The 18900-nt window shown below is 55.9% G+C and overlaps 1 protein-coding gene across 4 annotated transcripts in view; it reads right to left on the reverse strand.

The window, feature by feature from the left end:
• Window positions 1–545: 545 nt before the first annotated feature.
• The window catches only part of KY (kyphoscoliosis peptidase), a 45698-nt gene continuing 27343 nt past the window's right edge, over window positions 546–18900 (reverse strand). For 3 of the 4 annotated variants that reach the window (XM_060010038.1, XM_060010037.1, XM_060010036.1), the window contains 4 exons: window positions 15307–15424; window positions 6966–7154; window positions 5465–5655; window positions 546–1441 (listed from right to left, as the gene is read on the reverse strand). In XM_060010038.1, coding sequence (XP_059866021.1) covers window positions 546–1441; window positions 5465–5655; window positions 6966–7154; window positions 15307–15424 — 1394 coding nt within the window. The remainder of the gene's footprint in view (window positions 1442–5464; window positions 5656–6965; window positions 7155–15306; window positions 15425–18900) is intronic. The other variant, XM_060010039.1, reaches the window with a different exon arrangement.

An 18900-nucleotide genomic window follows, 5' to 3' on the forward strand; every position in this document is an offset into this window, starting at 1 on the left:
CAGCCCCTAGTCATCTGGGGGGCAGTTAGTTTCCTCTCCACACCTTCCTTCTCGGACCCTGGAACAACAAGTGGCATCGGGAATGCGGAAGGTGGTCAGGTCTGGGAAAAAGATGACAGTCCAGCCTCCCCTGGGGTCCAGGAGTTGGTGAGAAACACTGTGATGCTCCTTGAAAGGGGCTCTAGGATTCAGGATGACTCAGCCTCGTAGAGTACACCCTCTTCTCTCTCCCCATCATGGGAAAAGCTTTCGGCCCGGGCAGCATCCCTGCTTTCCCACACCAGCCAGATAACAACGACAGCATCAGCACGAGAAGGGGGCGTCTGGGCAGTGGTGTACAGTTTACAATACTTTAGATTTACATAGCACCTTTGTCTTCTAAAGGGCCTTTGCCTCTGTCCCCTCGGCCACCAGAACACAAACGTCACAGCTCCCGCGGCAGAGCAGCGAGACTGAGGCAGAGGCCTAGAAGGGATTCCATGCAGACTCAGGGGTGTCTGGGGCTCTCTGCACTGCCCAGAGCAGGGGTGGCGGGGCCCCAGCCCTCACTGGGCGTTCACCTTGTATTTCAGGATGTAGGAGTAGAAGTTGTGGTTGGCATTCTCCAGCACCATGACGTAGACCTCCTGGCAGCCGGCTGTGTTGCAGCTGCCCTCCCAGTAGCCCTCGCGGTTCAGGGTCAGGGGCCACGTGTCCTGCCCCTTCACCAGGGCTTTGGCGACACCGTGCAGCTTCAGTTTGAACGGGACGTTGTGGTTGGCGGGCAGCACGCCCGACAGGGGCTCCAGTAGCTCATTGTCCTGCCCCCAGTTGCCGAAGCTCTCGGGGAACACGGGCCACTTCACCTTGCTGTTGGTGCAGCACAGGAGGTAATTGAAGACGAAGACGTAGTTGCCCGGTTCCTGCCTCTTCTTGACGAAGATCTTGAGCGCGAACTTGCCGGCGTGGGGCAACTGGACTTTCAGCTCCGTCCGCTTCTCCCGCTGCAGCTGGAAGATGTAGCGCCGCTGTGTCTCCTCGGTGACGGGGCCATCGTCCCCGTGCAGTGATGCCAGGACGCTGATGCCCTCCTCCACGCCGAAGCTGATGGAGCAGCGCCCGTCGCTGGTGTAGATGACGGGCTCGGGGTGGGACGGCTTCGTGATGCCCATCTGCTCCGAGAACCAGCTGGGCCCCACGGGCTGGTGCAGCTCCGCGGGCAGCCGGACGTCGATGTCTGCGTAGTGGCACTTGAGTGTGTACTCCAGCACCGAGCTGTAGATCTCCGAGTTGCCCTTGGCGAAGATCTGCAGCTTGTGGGTGCCCACGGTCGGAGGGTACACATCCAGCTTCATCCCGTTCTTCCTGAGGCTCAGCAGTCCATGCTCCTGCTTGCCGTTGAGCATGAACATGAACAGCGTCGGGGCGCAGCTCTCGATGGTGACTGTGACCTTCCCGTTCACTGTGGGGAGAGAGCCGGGGTCAGGTGAGAGGGGTCTGGCCTGTGCGGATGTGCTGGTAAATGTTTAACAACGGGATCTCTGGGGGGAAAGCGCTGACATATAGCGTCTGCCCATTTCCATGGTGTAAATACCTTCACCACGATAGTGTTTTTTTTTTTTTGCAGTACGCGGGCCTCTCACTGTTGTGGCCTCTCCCGTTGCAGAGCACAGGCTCCGGACGCCCAGGCTCAGCGGCCATGGCTCACGGGCCCAGCTGCTCCGCGGCATGTGGGATCTTCCCAGACCGGGGCAGGAACCCATGTCCCCTGCAATGGCAGGCGGACTCTCAACCACTGCGCCACCAGGGAAGCCCAACCATGATAGTTTTAAGTCACCAGTGTGATCTCACTGAACATGATATAAGCCAGAAGCAGCACACCTCTGGAAGGGCGCCCCTACCCCCTCTAGGTGGCTCTCTTTGAGAGCTGCAAGCTGGGTGGGAGGGTGTCTCAAGAAAAAAATCTGCCCCCAGCTGTATGTGCTCGCCTTGCCCATTTGATCGTATCAGATGAGTGTTACACGGAGCCTTAACCTGATTCTAGGGCAGGGGAGAGGGCCGAGGGACAAGGAGGGCCCAAGACCCTGGTTGGAGAGCCTCCAAGTCTCAAGTCTTGCTTTCACACTGCTCCCTCCAGCATCTGGGCGTTACCTTATCACAGCTGTCATGTCAACACATCACCTTACAAACGGGTTGGAATGGCTTCCCTCCTGGAGGCTGTGCTCAAGGGGCAGGGCTGCTTCCTTGCGTGTCCCCCACTCTCCCTGAGCCCCCCCTGCCACCCCAGGCCACATGTCTCTAATGGGGTCAGTGAGTGCAAGGGAGGGTCTTCTGCACCCACCTTCCCCGCTCCTTGCCTCTCCCCTTGCCCTCCAGTGCTGTCTTCCTCTGTCCTGGTCATTGCTGTCGGGGAGAGGGGCCGAGTTCTCCGGTTATTGCAGCCCACCAGCACACCCCTACCTGGCCCTCCCTGCTTCGCAGGGCCACAGGGAGGGGGAGGGCTTCTCTGAGAGCCTTGCCTTCCTCTCAGAAGCTGATCTCCTGCTCCTCCCAGCTACCTCCCCGGTCCCGTGCGTGGATGAGCACAAAGGAAGGAGACAGACTAACGTCTGATCCATGCTCCCTAGTAGCCTTTCCCCAATCGGGGGTCCAGTGCTCTTGCTGGGTAGGCAGAAAGCCATGCCCAGGCTCTAGGACAAGTGTCCCTGAGACTTCCTGTCTAATCAGCCACAAGGTCCCCGACTCCAGGGTGCTCAGCGACTGCATTCAGTGCTACCTCCTCCATCTGGAAGACTTGCCCTGCCTTCCCAGGTACTGCCAACTCCTCACCTACCTTACTCTCCCAAACACCTGCCCACGGCAGTCCCCCTCCACCCAGTCAGCTCTCTGAAGTCTGGCCTCCGTTCCCATTCTCCAAGTGTTCAAGTGTTCTTGGATGAGCTGCGCCACTGGCCATGCCCTCCTGGAAGTCCTCTCCTCGCCTTGCATCCACCACCTTCTCCAGCCTGGCCCTCTCTCCACCCTCTGACCACCACCTGATCCCTTCCCTTTCCCATACACTAATTGTGGCATTCTTTGTGCTTATGTGCTATTTTCTTTGTCTACACTCTTTCTCCACTGCCACCAGCCACCATGGGACCTGGTGACCTCCAAAGGAAAGTGACCAAGAACAGCAAACTTGTTATCAACCTCTCTCGGTTGAATCCCTTCTCTCCCCTCACTTCCTAATCTAAGCCAGCTCAGAGGGGAGAAGCTGTCTCAGCCCTCAGCTGCTCATGGACCCTGTCCTGCTCCATCCTGCACCACAGTTGGTTGTGTGGTCCCCGTGCAATTCACCTTTGATGCATGGAGTACTCCCAGCATCTCCACATGGCAGCCCGAGGGCTCCTGAAAATATCCACCCGGTCACTCTGGGGCTCACTTCACCATCAAACCAGAGGCCAGTGGAGAGGCCTGTCCCCTCCTGCCTTGCCTGAGTCAGGACCGTCTTCGGGCCCGCACGGTATTCCCTCACATCCTCCCGGGGGACACCCCTTCACGTCCCAGGGCCCTCACACATGCTCTTCCCCATACCGTTGTCCCCCAAACCTGGATAAGACCTCAGTGTAACGTTCTGACTGCAAAGAAAGCTTTCCTGATGTCCTGGGGTGAGGCTGAGCTGCCTGGAAGCCTCTCTCCTGGCTCTGCATCTCCTCCAGGGAACTTAGCACTGTACTAATGAATTGGTTATGGGTAACGTCCATCTGTCCTCCCTGAGGGTGCCACAGGGAAGGGTCCACCTGCCTCCTTTCCTGCCATGTCCCAGGCCTGGCCGGGGCGCCTGGCCCAGGGCGTTCTTGGCAAAGGTAAGTTGACTGGCTGGGAAGACTTGAAATCAAGGATTGGAGACACCTGGGGACCAAGCTGGAGCCTGTGACCACCTCTTCCTCTCACCCCTCCTTTGCCTCCTCTCACTCTCTCCTCCCTGCCTTTTGCCCACCTCAGTTTTCCTCTCAGCTTTCTTCCCATCCCCAATCTTAAGAAAACTAGCTCCAGCAAAGAAATGTTCTATAAATATGCTTCATGAATATGCAATCACATTTTAGGTTTACTATATATTAAGAAACCCAGTGTTTACATTTCTCTGTCTCTTGAAAAGGCAAACCCCTTGGGGGCACTGTTTTGACGCTGGTGTGACCTGGCCCATTCCTCCCTGTGGCCCCGTGGCCCATGACAGCTGGAGCAGGGCCCCATCTGACATACGTGTAGGAGCCGCACTCCTGAGACGGCAGCTTCACGACGTTATCTTAGCAGCGGGAGCTGCCAGGTATTTGTAGTGTTAGAAAAAGTATTCCCAAGCTCAGCAGCCTAGTTAAGGAGACTGTTGTGAGGTAGAAGGGACAAGTCAGCTGGGACTAATGTGGGTGCCCCTATATTCCTGAGTGTGGGGTGGGGGTCCCCCGAAGACCCTCCCACAGAGCCCGCTGTGCTCATACCAGGTGAGCTCAGGCCTTCTCTCCTGGGAGCACACAAGGCCCTGGGGGCAGAGATGGGGCCCGTAGGCAGTCCTTGGAGGAAGTGTGGGGGTGCACTGATCCTGCTGGGCTGAGCCCTGACTGTGGCTCGGGCACCCCTGGGCCCAGCCCCCCCATAGGCCTTGTAGTTCCCAAACACACACAGCTGGCTGCCCGTGGCCCCTGTGGGGAGGTGGGGAACAAAGGTCACTCCAGGCCAGCCTTGGGGACAGCTCGGCCGGGGGTCCTGCACGCCCAGCCCTGGGGAAGTCGGCTGAAGAGGCTGGTCCTGCCTTTAGGAGGGAAGGAAACAGGGCAGCGGGCAGAGCCGGCCGGCATCCAGGCGGCGAGGGGAGCTCTGAGAGGCCAGGCAGCGCCCCTGGAGCCCGGCCGTAGATTGGGGTGCTTGAGCTCAGACCTTGGAGGCCTTGCTGTGTCCTTCCTGGAGCACGTCCTTCCATGTCCCGTGATGCTTGCTCTCCTCCAGCTCCCAGCACCCAGCTCGGTGGCTACCTCCCTACTACAGCCCCCAGCGCTCTGTCCTGGGACACGCCCGCCGCTCGCCCACTAGCTGCTTAAGCCACTGACACACAGACCCTGGCTCAGCCGGGTCAACACACGTTCTCTGCCAGGAGTTTAGGAGCATCTGTCGGGCACCTGAGCTGGGAGGCAGGTGTAGCCAGGTCTGAGGCAGTCCTTTCCCTGCTGTGTGAGCTGAGAGAGACTCCCCCAGCTCGGGCCCACCAGCCCTGGTGCCCCGACCCCGGGCTGAGAACGCGGCCCTCAGGCCAGGGAAACCTCGGACCCCCTACGCATCCCTGTCTTGGTTTATGCTGGTGGGAGGGGCTTCTGTCCCCGCAAATGTGACCTGAGGCTGCGTCATGCCCTGATGGCCTGACGGCCCGGGCTGCCTCTGTCTCCCCTGCACAGCCCCCATATACAGCGTCCAGTGAGCTGGGCCCTGGCAGGGCAGCCCCATGGGCCCGGGTTACCTGTTTTGATGACGGAGGTCTGCGGGTGGGCGCTCAGCATCCCCTTGTTGTAGAACTCACTCTTGTGATACATGTTATTCTCAAACTGCCTCAGAGATTGAGGAGGCTTGAGCAGCTGCCAGTTCTTGTTGTCCGGGAAATGGTCCTCGATGAACAGTGCAGGGTGGGTGAGGAAGTAGAATTCATTGTAGCTGGAGGAGGAAAGCAGGTCAGTAGTCATGTGGGGGGAGCAGGCCCCGGCTGTGCAGAGGCGCAGGGGGGCCCATAGGGGGACTTTGGGGCCTTCTTTGGGCTAACGTATCCTAGGGGGGGTCCAAGCCACTACCCAGTGGGAAGAGGCACCATTTCCGACCCTAACGTGGGCGCTGCAGATGCCCCCTCAGTGGCCGCTTCCATGAATAGGAGGTGAGACAGGATCTGAGGCCCCTTTTAAGAGAAGGCCACCACCCAGGAGGGGCTGTGACCAGGCGGGGAATGGGCTGCCCCTGCTCTCAAAGCCAAAGAGATTTGAAGGGAGCAAAGCCGTGACCCGCAGACCAGGTGCCAGTGGAGTGGAGGGAGGGCAGGGAGGGAAAGCCTGGTGCACCGGCTCCGTCCACATGGTGACCTGATGGGAGTAGCTGTGCAGGTGGGAGGCCCTGATGTGGTCCCTGGGGCTGCCTAGACACGGCTCTCTGGTCAGTGATGCAGATCAGGAGAAGAACAGGGGACTCATCCGACATGGGCGAGCCTTCAGTGAGCAGCGCCCAGAGCTGAGGCAGCAAAGCAGGGGTGTGAGTGAACACGTCCTGCATGTACGGGCTCCGTGCACGCACTTGTAGCGGCCCCGCGTGCAGGACCACCAGGATTTTAGCTGCACAAATGGGGCCGTGCTCTCATTTCTCTGGATGAAAAGGCATCTGAGCTGCTGACGGCCATCAAGATCCAGCACGAATGTCAGGGCCTTAGCTTAAGGCTGGAGCCTCAGCAGACAGGTGCGCTCCAGCCCCCGCTGTGGCCACCGGGAACCTGCACACCCCAGCACCCCGTCCCGCACACCAGACCCCCCTTCTCAGAGGTGGGATTCAGCTGCATTCAGCCCAGAGAGCAGGAGGAGGAAGCCCGGTGTCTGCGAGAAGCAGTAGGAGACAACTCTGGCAACTGTAACACGGTCAGTGGCCAAAGGCCTGAGGGGAACCTACAGACACTTAGAGAAGCTTCTCAGCCCGGCCTTGCCTTGCACTTGGCCTGTGGGCAAACACTGTGCTTTTGGTACTTGGGTGGAGGGAGCGCTGGGGAGACAGAGGGGGGATTTAGACAGTGGAGAGTGAGGTGACAGGAAGGCCTGGGCCCTTATCTTGGCCTGGAGCTAGCTCACTCCCTCCACCAGAGGAAGGGTGGGAGCGGCCAGCAGCACACGGAGGAGGCCCCCCAGCCCTCCTTCCCCTTCCATCCAGCCTTCTCCACCTGCTGCCTCCTCCATCTCCACCCACCAGGCACCCCGCAGAACCGAGGTACTTACAGGAAGGTGAATTTGGAGGTGGTGGAATCCACCAGGCCGCTGCCCCAGGTGCTGTCCACCAGGTGCCATCTCCCCTCCAGGAACACGGCGTTCCAGGCGTGGTCAAACTCCCCGGAGAAGCTCTGCCCCGGCTGGTAGCCAAAGCCCTTGGAGTAGCCAGGCACCGTCATGCACTGCACGCCAGCGATCCTGGGGCGGGACAGGGCTCTGAGAGGCGGCTCCTGCTGGGGCTGCGTCCAGCACAAGTCTGTCTGTCTGTGGCCCCAAGCCTTAGGTGCATTTGCTGTCCGGAAGTCCCTCCGGGCCTCTCCTCTTCCCTGACTCTCGCCCAGTCACACACACACAGACTTTTGTCTGCAGAGCCGGAGGACAGGGGGACACAGGGCTGGCTGGTCCCTCTGGCACAGCCTGGCTGCGGTCCCCGCTGTCTGCTCCCCCTCCAGCCTCTACAGAGCACTTGGGAATGTCTCTCCCCAGAGCCTGCCTGAGGGCTCCGCCGGTAGCCGCAGGAGGACAGTGGTGCAATGGTGAGGGGCGCCTGGCGGACACGGAAACCAGGGGCATGCCAATGCTCTCGACTCGATTCACGTGGCTGGGGAGTTGGGTTGAGGTGCCACGGGTGGGGCGTCAGGCAGGGTGCTGCACGCGAGGGTTAGGGAGAAAGCTGAGCTCACCTCCACCGCCACGTCCTGCCCGCGGACACCTGTGTGGGGACCCCTGGGGCAGGCCAGCTGGGGTCCCCATCTTGACCTGGGGAGGACTGGCCCACTGCCAGGGCCACCACGGTGCATTAAGGCCATTTGCCGACTGATCGCCCTGGCCACGGTTTCAGAGTCCCCTGTAGCTGTTACTTCGGGAGTGGAAATGCTGAGCGGTCAGCTCGAGCTTTTATCAAGACCCCCTTGACAGTGTGTTCCCTCACTGCTCACATCCAAGCTGGCCTGGACGGTGGGGCGATGGGCGCTGGTCACCTCTGGGGACCAAATGGCAAGCTCTAATCTGGGCACTTGCAGCTGGAACACTGAGGCCCAGACCTGGGCTGTGGGCAGCACCGCACGGCCACGGCAAGCACCCCGAGAGTCTTGCCATGGCCAGCTGGTCCTCTCCTTCAGCAGCCCTGCCCCCACATGGCAGCTCTTCTGGTGCAGGGGACCCCTAGTGCCAGCCCTTCTGGGACCTCTGTGTGAGCTAGAACAAGGTGCTCCTTCTTCAGGACACTTTCCTTTCACTGTGGAAGGTTGGTGTAATCAACGCCCAAACCCGTGATATCCAGGATGTTCGTGATGGCCCATCGGATGGGGCTCAGCACGAGCTGCCCGCTGACTCTGCCCTCCCCTTGCACGAACCGGGGCTGTGCTCCGGGTGTAGGCCCGGCCTGAATCAGGGAAGCAGCCTCGGGCAGCTGGGGTCCCTCCGGGAGCAGGTCTGCAGTCTCAGTTGCTCTGAACAAGAGGCCATGGAGCCTCAGGCTAATGGGGTGAAATGGCCATGCACACAGGATAGGAATGGGGAAATTTTCCGTATAAAAACGACCATTTAATTAACAATTAGTAGAATATTGGATTAAATACGACTTATCTCTATTTACATATCATTTGTTGAAAGACCTAGTGAGGCAAAATATGGAGCCTGCAAATTACCAGATTCCACCTTGCCATGGGGGCCGCTCACGTGCCCACGCGGCCTGAGCTCCCCTCTCCTGCCGGGGGACAAGCCTGCTCTGCTGAGGCTCCTTATGGGCTGGGAAGTTTTGCAGCCCCCCACCCTTCTGCCTGCCAAAAGGACGTCCAGGCCTCCCAGGCTGCCTAAGAAATCCCATGGGAACAGACCAGCCGGGCCCGTGGGGAGGATTTCAGGACCCCTTGGGGGGCGGGAGCAGAGAACGAGAGAAACCAGATTCCCGTGGATGTCAGGATTCTGCTGGTAAAAGCCAACACGGACTCCCTGGAGCAGAAGGGCCGCCCAGAAGCTCGAGGCCTGGGAGGGGTGGGCCCAGGACCCCAGGGGAGGGAAGTGCAGCAGCATGCCTGGAGAGCCCCCTCCTCACTTAGCTGCAATGGGATGAGGCCCAGGGGGTTCTCAGCCTGTGTGATCTGAGTGAGTTTATAGTCTTAGAAGAAACAGCCAGCAGAGGGGAGAGGCAAGGGTCCCATGCCAGGCCAGAGGGCTGGGACTGAGGTACGTGGGAGGCATGGGGGCGCCTTCCATAGGAGGTAGGGCTCCCTATACTCAGAGAGTGGACGAGGAGAAGGAATGTTGTGAAAAACATTTAACGAGGTAGGAGATGTTCCTGACATGCTGTTAACTGACAAGAGCCTATAAACCCCTGCCATCAGCACAAGGGGTGTGTGTGTGTGTGTGTGCACGCGTGCGTGCGCGCATGCATGGAAAACAAGAGATGGGGGAGGGCAGAGTGAGAGAGACAGTCCAAAAGTCATCTGGTCTCTTAGTGATGGGATTATGGGTGATTTTAATTTTCTTCTTTAAGTTTCTCTTTAATTTTAAAATTTTCAATAACGATTATGCGTTACTTTTCGAATTGGAAAAGAATCCATAAATACTACTTGAAAACGACACTTTTAGTGAGTTATTTTCCTTTCTTGCCCAGAACGTCGGTGCATATGAATTTCTAGGATGACGTGGAGGAGTGTGGAGTACTGGGACACCAGTGTTTACACAAGGGGCTGCTTTGCAGGAAGGGAGGGGAGCTGCGGGCCTTGGGAGGGTGGCTGCTCAGCTCTGAGCGAAGTCAAGGGGGGAAGGAGAGGTGCTGAGCGCCCTTGCGGCCTCCAGATGCTGTGAGAAAGATGGGGCTGGGGCTGATGTGGGCAGATGGCTGACTCGAGCTCTGCCGGAGTGTCCTCCTGGGAGAAGCCGTGTCCCCGGGCAGAGGTATCCTCCCACCACGGGTGTGAAGTGGAGGTCAGAGTTGAGCACCAACTAGGGGAATAAGAGTGAACACCCCGCCCCAAGCCTGGAAAGGGCCGGAGGGGGGAGAAGCGAGTGGCCAGCTGTCCTCCCAGAGGGCTGGGGGCGGGGGCGGGCTGGAGGCGGCGGTGACTTGGCTGAGCCGGGAGGGCGGGGCTCACCCCAGTGTGACCTTGCCAGGCTCACTGTGGGCAACACAGAAGGTTGGCATTAAATGATCTCTAGGGGTTGATTCTCTTCTGACAGGCTGAGGAGAAGCTGGGAGGGCCATGGGGAATGCCTAGGGCAGAGTAAAGATGAAAAAACCCCCTCAGCTGTAAGCTTCTGCCATGCTTGACTATGACATGAGGACGTTTTATTACCTGGCAGCCATGTGCTAGATGAATTGGACAAAGAAGTCATAATGTAAAGCATTATTGTTAATAATCCATAACTCTCATGCGAGGGTGTGGACCTAGTAATTCTAGCTGCTGGTTGCTAGACAGATGACCCACCACCATCTCAGGTCATCAAAAGATCACCAACAGTATACACTGCAAAGCACTGTACCAGGCACAGGCACCAGGGGATAATATCACATATATCATTTCAAAATGTAATAAATAGCATAACATAATAAGTTGTAATATTCTAAACATAAAGGTCACTGGCCACCCTAGATGTGCTCATAGTCGGAAGGGGGCAGATATGTGAACCGTCACGAAAATGCTAGTGATAAGCACGGCCCTTTCAGGGAACCCAAAGGAGCAGGAATTTGCTGGAAAGCTCGGGGAGAGCACTGAATAAGCGGAGGACGAGAAACGTTTCCGCCTCTCAAAGAACCCCAACCAGCCATCCTAGAGCCCCAGATATCAGCCAGGGAGACATATCTAATAACCTCGGGCTGCAGAATCTTGGTTTTTACTTTTGACAGTTTTGAAAATCCCAACACCAGTGGTTTTACTGAGGAGGCGATGGATCCAGACTGTGACTCATTTTAAACAGAGACGATCCGGGCCTCGGCAGCAGGGTGGCTAAGCGGCCTGGGGTGGGCGCTGTACCCTGCACATATCAGCCCCTGACCATAGTGGGCCTCCTCACCTCGGACCACTTCTCCCAGGATGTCTGAGCCACACAGAAAAAAACAGGGAGGGTGGGAAGGCTATAGGAGAGGCAGTGAGCCATGCTCTTTTTTCCCATCTTGATGAAAACATTGTGATTTCTAATAGTAAAATTAGGAAACATGGTTTCGTTAATGTTAAGCCCAAGGGCCAGTTTAACTGGGCAAATGTGTGAATTAGAATTTTTAGGGCCTTGCTGTTTCTGAAATGGTCCTCAAGAAGGTCGTAGAAAACAAATTTATGGTTACCAAAGGGAAGGTGGGGGAGGGATAAATTGGGAGTTTGGGATTAAAATATACACTCTACTATATATAAAACAGATAACCAACAAGGTCCTACTGTATAGCACAGGGAACTATACTCAATATCTTGAAATAACCAATAATGGAAGAGAATGTAAAAGGATATATATATGTATGTATAACTGAATCACTTTGCTGTACACCTGAAACTAACCCAACATTTCAAATCAATGTTTTTCAATAAAAACTAAAAAAGGTATATTATATAAATCCAAAAAAAGGTAAATTCTAAACTGGCAAAAAAATTGTGATTTCTATACTACAGCAGGACATGAATAACCATGATTTATGTTTCACAATTTATGTAGTTGATTTCTTGTAAATTTGACAGTGTCTTCATATTTCTGCTATATGGTCGGTCCCCTTACCCTTTTCTTATACCACCACCCTTACAGCAAGGTCAGTAACTGTAATCATGGTAATAATTTTCACTCCAAAGCCCTGTTTAGAGCCTTTTGAGGTTGACTTCAGTGGCTCCTCTCTGACAAGTGAGGAGTTGGCAGTTCAGAGAGGGAGGCTGACTTGCCTGGGGACACTCAGTAGTCCAGGGGCCAAAGCAGCGCCAGGACTCGTTTTTCCTGATGCACAGTTCAGTAGGCTCTGTAATTGCACCAGCCCTTTTGTACACCGAGATTTGTTTTAATCTATAAACTTCTGGGTGGTATACAGAGTGAAATTAAAGGCTGGTTTGCTATAGTGATGTATTTCATCTTCGTGAGCACTCTCCTTTGGTGTGTCTATAAGGATGGGAGAGTTTAGATGCCCCTTTCAGAGGCCGTATATGGTGAGGATCATTTAAGGTTATTTAATGTATCCAGGCTTCTGGGCCTTTGGAACCATGTGATGTTCTGGGATGGTCTGGGGCACGCAGCAGCACGCCACTGTGACAGCTGAAGGATGCATGGAAAACGCACCGACATCTGATTGGTGACAACGAGCCTCCTCACCACCAAAGTCTCAAACTGGCAATAAGCTCCCGGCCTTATCAGAAGTCCCCGGAAAATCTGCTAGCTGGTGGTGCCAGCGCAGTGATAACGGGGAGACATTGCACTGGAGGCTGACTTAGCGGCAGAATTCTGGGGAATTAAGCTTGACCCTTGCAAGGAAATGAAGCAAAATTCACGAAGGCTGTCGGGGAACTGAGGCAAAAGGAGAGACATCAATGCTGGACGAGAGAAGGTCAGAAAGAAACTGGTCCAGCAGTTACAAGCAACAGTGCTAACAAAAAAGGTATATTGGTTACTTGGGAAAGACGATGAAGAAATGAATGACATTGCAAAAATATCTGAATTCCCCACCAAATTACTTTATTATATAAGTCTTTAATGAGGCCACCGCAGGGAGGTGAAATGGACTGGCAGAAGTAATGACAGCCGTGTGGATACAACTCTTGCTAAGAGGCCACTTTGACAACTAAGCAGGGGTAAACCAGCAAGTGTGGATTACACGTCTTCAGTTATTAAGGAGTCCGGTAATGAATTTACCAAACCTTCAGCAGTTATTTTAAAGGTAAGGGGACTTAGGAAGGATGCATGGACAAGGTTACCGAACTTTAAAGCCAAAGTTAAAGGAATTCAGCGAACTGTGAGCTATTGTTAAATGTCCCAGGCAATGCAGAGAGTATTTCACATGGTAACTGCCAGGTTGGAACCTAGCTTTAAATGATGCAAAACGTTGGGATGTGTTTTAATGATCAGCTTCAGGCCAGAATACGGCCGTTGTTAAGCATCTGGACCAGGCCAAAAGAGCTGACAGTTCCACTCAAGGCCAATGTCAATTTTCTGAGCCTATGTGAGTCTATGTGGGTCTGTAGGAAAGTTCTACAGAGCAAAGATACTCCAGTACTGTGGGAAGACAGGGAGGATTAAAAAAAACAACAAGCCCCAAGTCAGGTTAGCAAACTGCAAACTGCATGTTCTCATTTAGTCCTGCAGTCCTGCCAGTAGGCAATAAAGTCCGCAGTATACAGGTAAGAAAACTGAGGCTCCCAGAGGCTTAGTGCCTTCCAAAAGGAACAAAACTAATAAGTGGTACATTAAGGACTGGAAATCAAGGACTGGTAAACTAACTGAGGCCTGGAAGTCTTTCTGCTATAAATCTGATACTCCTTCCATACCATGCTAAGAAGGCTTCTACTGGATAAATAAGGATATGTTCTATGACTTAAAACCCTGAGTGTTTTCAAATTTGCAAATTGAGATGAAAATGCTGAAAGGTGCTAGGCACAAATAGAGCTGAACACAGAGGGAGGGCTATTCCATTATTTAAAAAGAGAAGAAGGTCCATTTCATACAAGTCTGCTAGGAATATCCTGTCATTTCCTGTCATTGAGGACCTACTATGTGTAGGATTCTGAGATGTATATTCACAGGGAAAGCAGAAAGGGTCCGGGGAGACATATGAAGACACAGAAGACCTATAAGACCTATAAGAAGAAATGAGCACAGGCAAAGCCTACATGATAGAACAAAGTCCAGAAAGGAATATGACAAAATGTCAAGTGTCATCTCTAAGTGGTAGGATTCGGGTAACTTAATTTTCTTCTTTTTGCTTCTATGCACTTTATAAATCTATAGTTAAGTTTTATTTTAATTTACAGAAGTGAGTTAAAGAAAAGCCTAAGCAAGACCTGAGCTGGTGTACAGGTGTGCTGACGGCACCCCGGGAGGGGGAGGGGGGCCATCCTGCAGCGGGGCCCAAAGAGCATTAGGGAGAGGAGAGCAGAAAGGGCCTGAGGAGCTGGAAGTGGGGGGAGCGGCGGAGGCGGCAAGGCCAGGAGGGAGATGAGGCTGCAGTTGGGAGGACATCATGGGGCAGCGTAAGCCTTTAGTCTGGTTCAGGAACCCAGGGCCTCGGAGCCTGGGCAGGGAGCCGGTGAGGACCCCGGTTTCTGGAGAGGCCCAAAGGCATGTGGGGTGCCTGGGTCTAGGGTGGGGTGGGAATGTGGGGGTTGGGAGATGGGTTGCACCTCTGCACCCTGACCCGCCGTGGGCCCCTCTAAGAGCAAACGGTGAGCAGGAGGGGTGGAGAAGCATGTCTGCGCTTGCTGGGTGCGGGAGGCTGGACCACTGGGGGTCAGGCAGGGACTGGGATGCGTGTCCCCCAGGAGCAGGACATCCTGTGGCCGCTGTAGAGCACCTACACACCACGCCCGCCCGCCCGTGGACTCTTAAGTGTCTGTTGCTACTCTTGGTTTGATGAATTGCCCCCTGCAGTCCTGGCTGGCTGATGTCTGGGTGCCTGAGAACCCCGGCTCCCAGAGGGCTGCAGGGGCAGTGGGCACAGTCTGTCTACACCCCTGGGGATGGGCTTTTCAGTGGTCCCCAGGGCTGGCTGACTGCTTCCCGGGGAACACGGCAGACCTCAGAGAGCAGGCACAGGAAGCTGTGCAGGTCGGCGGGGCTCCCCCAGCCTTGAGTCTGTCTCCAGGTCACCTAGAACCCGCAGTGAGGTCTCCAAACACAAATGAGAGCAGCCACTCGCCTGCTCTCACCCACCTGGGCAACCTGGCCAGGTGCTCGCTCCCGGAGCAATGGAAACGGAGCCCAAAGGCTCCAAGAGACAAGCTGCTTCCTAGTTATTCAGCTTTTCCAACTGACAAATCTTTTCGAGGGTGGAGCTTTTGTTTGCCCCAAGAGGGCCCCTGTGCCAGCCCTGAGGACAGCCTTTCACAGTCCTCTTGGCGCCCGCAGTCACTGTCCTTGCGTTCCCAGATCTGCCATTCTTCTAACCTTCAGCTGCACAGAGATGGGAGAAGGTGGAAAAAGGGCCTTTTATAACCAAATTATCTCTGTGCATTCATCTGCCATTATGTTAATGTATCCCGAAGCCCGACAGATGGTACAAAGTCAATTACGCTGGTGTTAAAAAGGGAGAAATTGACCTTTTCAGGACTCACTTGGATTCAGAGCAGAGTTTGCAAACTCGGGTTTCAGGCCTGGCACGTGGGTGAAGGCGCAGGGCACTTGGCAGGGGGAGGGTCAGGGTGGTCAGCCCGGGATACCTCTGTACCTGCACATTCTCTCAAAGAGCCCAGCGTAGCCATCACAGTTGGTCTTCTGGGTCTGCAGGATGGTGGTGGGTTTGAAGGCCTGGCGGTCCTTCTCCTGGGCGGCCTCGATGTCATACTCTGGAGGGCAGAGGAGGAGGCCGTGAGGAACCAGGTCCCTGGAGACGACCCGGCTGGTGCAGAGGAGAGAGGGGTCCACAATCTGGCGCTGCCCCTGCCCTCCACTGTACTTCCAGCATCACTTGGGCTGGCCTCCCTCAGGCCGGGGAGAAACTGCTATGGACTGAAGGGAACAGGGCCCCAGTCCAGGTGCTATCTGGCAAATGTCCCCTCTGTGTGGGTGAGGGCAGGAAGAGCAAGGCATTGGCTGAGGGGCCACTGGCTCCTTAGGCCTCGTAGGAGCGGCTGGGAGGGGAGGGACAAAGACAGCACTGGGCTGGGGTTTGCCTGCGTGTCCCCACCACAACACAGCTCTGCAGGCGGGGCCAGTGAGGCAGCTCACCCATCCCTGCGGCAGCCCCCAAGGCCAAAGCCTCACACTGACCTGCAGGGGGCGAACTGAGTTACTATTAAAACTTGTCCCAAACAGAGAAGACAGACTGTCACTTCAGTAACAGTAGAGCTTAAGGCATGGGGGAGGACCTGAGCCTGTGGCCTTTGAGGGCACAAAGGAGGTGTGTGTGTGTTGGGGGGGGCTGGGGGGTGGTGTGTGTGTGTGTGTGGTGGTGGTATGTGTATGTGTGTGCGTGTGTGTGTGCATGCGCACGTGTCTGTGTGCATGTGTGTGTGGGGCTGGTGGTGTGGTGTGTGTGTGGGCTGTGTGTGCGCGTGTGTGTGTGGTGTGTGTGTGTGCATGTGTGTGTGCTGGGGTGGGTTGTGCGTGTGTGTGTGTGCTGGGGTGGGTTGTGCGTGTGTGTGCACGTGTGTGTACATGTGTGTGTGTGTGCACATGTGTGTGTGGCGTGGGTGGGGTGTGTGCGGGTGTGTGTCCGTGTGTGCATGTGTGGGGTGTGTGTATGCCTGTGTGGGTGTGTGTGTGATTGCGGTGTGTGTGTGTGCGCGTGTGTGGGGGTGGGTTGGGTTGTGTGTGTGGTGTGTGTGGGGATGTGTGTGTGTGTGTGTGTGTGTGTGTGTGTGGGTCTGTGTATGTGTGTGTGTGGGTGTGCGTGTTTTTGATGTGTGTGTGTTTGTGCGAGTGCACGTGTGGTGTGTGTGTGTGCATGTGTGTGCGGGGTGGGGTGGGGTGTGTGCGTGTGTGTGGGGGTTGTGGGTGGGTGTGTGTGTTTTTGGTGTGTGCGTGTGGAGTGGGGTGGTTTGTGTGTGTGTGTGCGCGTGTGTGTTTGGTGTTTGTGGGTGGATGTGCGTGTTTTTGGTGTGTGTGTGTGTTTGTGCACGTGCATCTGTGGGGTGGGGTGGGCTGTGTGTGGGTGTGTGTGGGGTGGGGTGGGGTGTGTGCGTGTGTGTGTGTGGGTGCGTGTATTTGGTGTGTGCATGTGGGGGGTGTGTGTGTGGGGGTGTTGTGGGTGGGTGTGCATGTTTTTGGTGTGTGTGTGTGCGTGTGCATCTGTGGGGTGGGGTGGGCTGTGTGTGGGTTTGCATGTGTGCGTAGGGGGTGTGTGTGTGTGTGTGTGTGTAGGGGGTGGGGTGGGGTGTGTGTGCTTGTGTGTGGGGTGTGTGTGTGTGGGTGTTGTGGGTGGGTGTGCGTGTTTTGGGTGTGTGCGTGTGGGGTGGGGTGGTTTGTGTGTGTGCATATGTGTGTGGTGTGTGTGTGTGTGTGGTTGTGGGTGGGTGTGCATGCTTTTGGTGTGTGTGCGTGTGGGGTGGGGTGGTTTGTGTGTGTATGCTTGTGTGTGTGTGTGGTCGTGTGTGTTTTTGGTGTGTGTGTGTTTGTGTGTGTGCATCTGTGGGGTGAGGTGGGCTGTGTGTGTGTGGGGTGTGTGTGTGTGTGCGTGCATGTGTGCATGTGGGGTGGGGTGGTTTGTGTGTGTGTGGGGTGTGTGTGTAGTTGTGGGTGTGTGTGTGTTTTTGGTGTGTGTGTGTTGTGCGTGTGCATCTGTGGAGTGGGGTGGGCTGTGTGTGTGTGGGGTGTGTGTGTGTGTGCGTGCATGTGTGCGTGTGGGGTGGGGTGGTTTGTGTGCGTGTGGGGTGGGGTGGTTTGTGTGTGTGTGTTTGTGTGTGCATGTGTGTGGGGTGTATGTGTGCACGTGTGTGTGTGTGTGGTTGTGGGGCTGTGTGGGTGTTTTGGGTGTGTGTGTGTGTGTGTTTGTGTGCGTGCATGTTGGGGGTGGGGTGGGCTGTGTGTGAGTGTGTGTGGTGTGTGTGGTGCATGTGTGTGGTGCATGTGTGTGGTGTGTGTTTGTGTGTGGTGTGTGTGGGGATGTGTGTGTGTGGTGTGTGTGGGGTTGTATGTGTGTGTGTGTGGGTGTGTGTGCGTGTGCATGTGTGTGTGTGGGGTGGGGTGGTTTGTCTGTGTGTGTGCATGTGTGGGTGTGCAGGGGTGTGTGTGGTGTGTGTGTGCACGCGTGTTTGGAGTATGCATGTGTGGGGTTTGTGTGCGTGCATGTGTGTGGGGGTGGGGTGTGTGGGGGGATGTATGTGTGTGTGTGCGTGCATGTGTGCATGTGGGGTGGGGTGTTTTGTGTGTGTGGTGTGTGCGCGTGTGTGTGCGTGTGTGTGGGTGTGTGTGCGTGTGTTTGGGATGTGCATGTGTGGGGTTTGTGTGTGTGCGTGTGTGTGGATGTGTGTGTGTGTGTGCATGTGTGTGTGTGGGTGTGGGTGTGTGTGGGCGGTGCAGCAAAGTCCTGACGGATGTCCTGTTTCCCATCCTGCCCCCTTAAAGCCCAGGCTGAGTGCCAGGGCTGGAGTTGGAGGAGTGGCTCCTCAGGTCCTATGGCAGATGCCCTACCTGTGTCAGGTGAGTTCATCCTCTAAGCTGCATCCCTAACTGCTGCTCTGGGAGGACAAAGAGAAAGCCCAGTGGCAGCAGGTCAGGGAAGCCCTGCTGGTCTCTATGTCACAGGGAAGTCACTAGAAGTCCATCCCACCAGCCAGCTCCTCCATGGACTGCAGGGTGCAGCATCCAGCTTCCCCTTAGCAACCGCCTGTGGGATTGGCTTGAGCTGGTCAGACTCTCAAGGGTGTCCCATGCAGAGCTGTGGGCAGCTGCGCAGGCCCAGGTCCCCTGGGGTGGCTCTGAGAACCTGGAGACTGGGCTGAGAGCAGAAGCTGAGGCCCCCACTGTGGGAGCAGGCAGCCGGGAGAGGGGTGCCCACTCACCCACCACTCCCGGGTGTTTTGAGAAACCTCTGGTGTTACAGCAACTTTTCAAATAGCTATGGCTCATCCCCAGCCTCTTCCTTCTTGGAGATGACCTTCTGCCCTGGGTTCTCATCTCTGTGGAGCAGGTCACCCAGGAAGGCAGGACTGAGGGAAGGCTGCCGCTGGGTGAGGGGCCTCAGCTCTGGCTATGGGCAGAGGGCCACGTGGGATCCTTGCCCATGCACCCTTCATGGAGACTGCTAGCACACAGTGAGTTAACCTTGGTTATTGAACCCAGCCATCTGAGAGCCCCTCTCCTCCACCTTCCCTCTTCCTCC

This window comes from Delphinus delphis, chromosome 4, assembly GCF_949987515.2.
Source record: "Delphinus delphis chromosome 4, mDelDel1.2, whole genome shotgun sequence".
NCBI classification, from domain to species: Eukaryota; Metazoa; Chordata; class Mammalia; order Artiodactyla; family Delphinidae; genus Delphinus; species Delphinus delphis.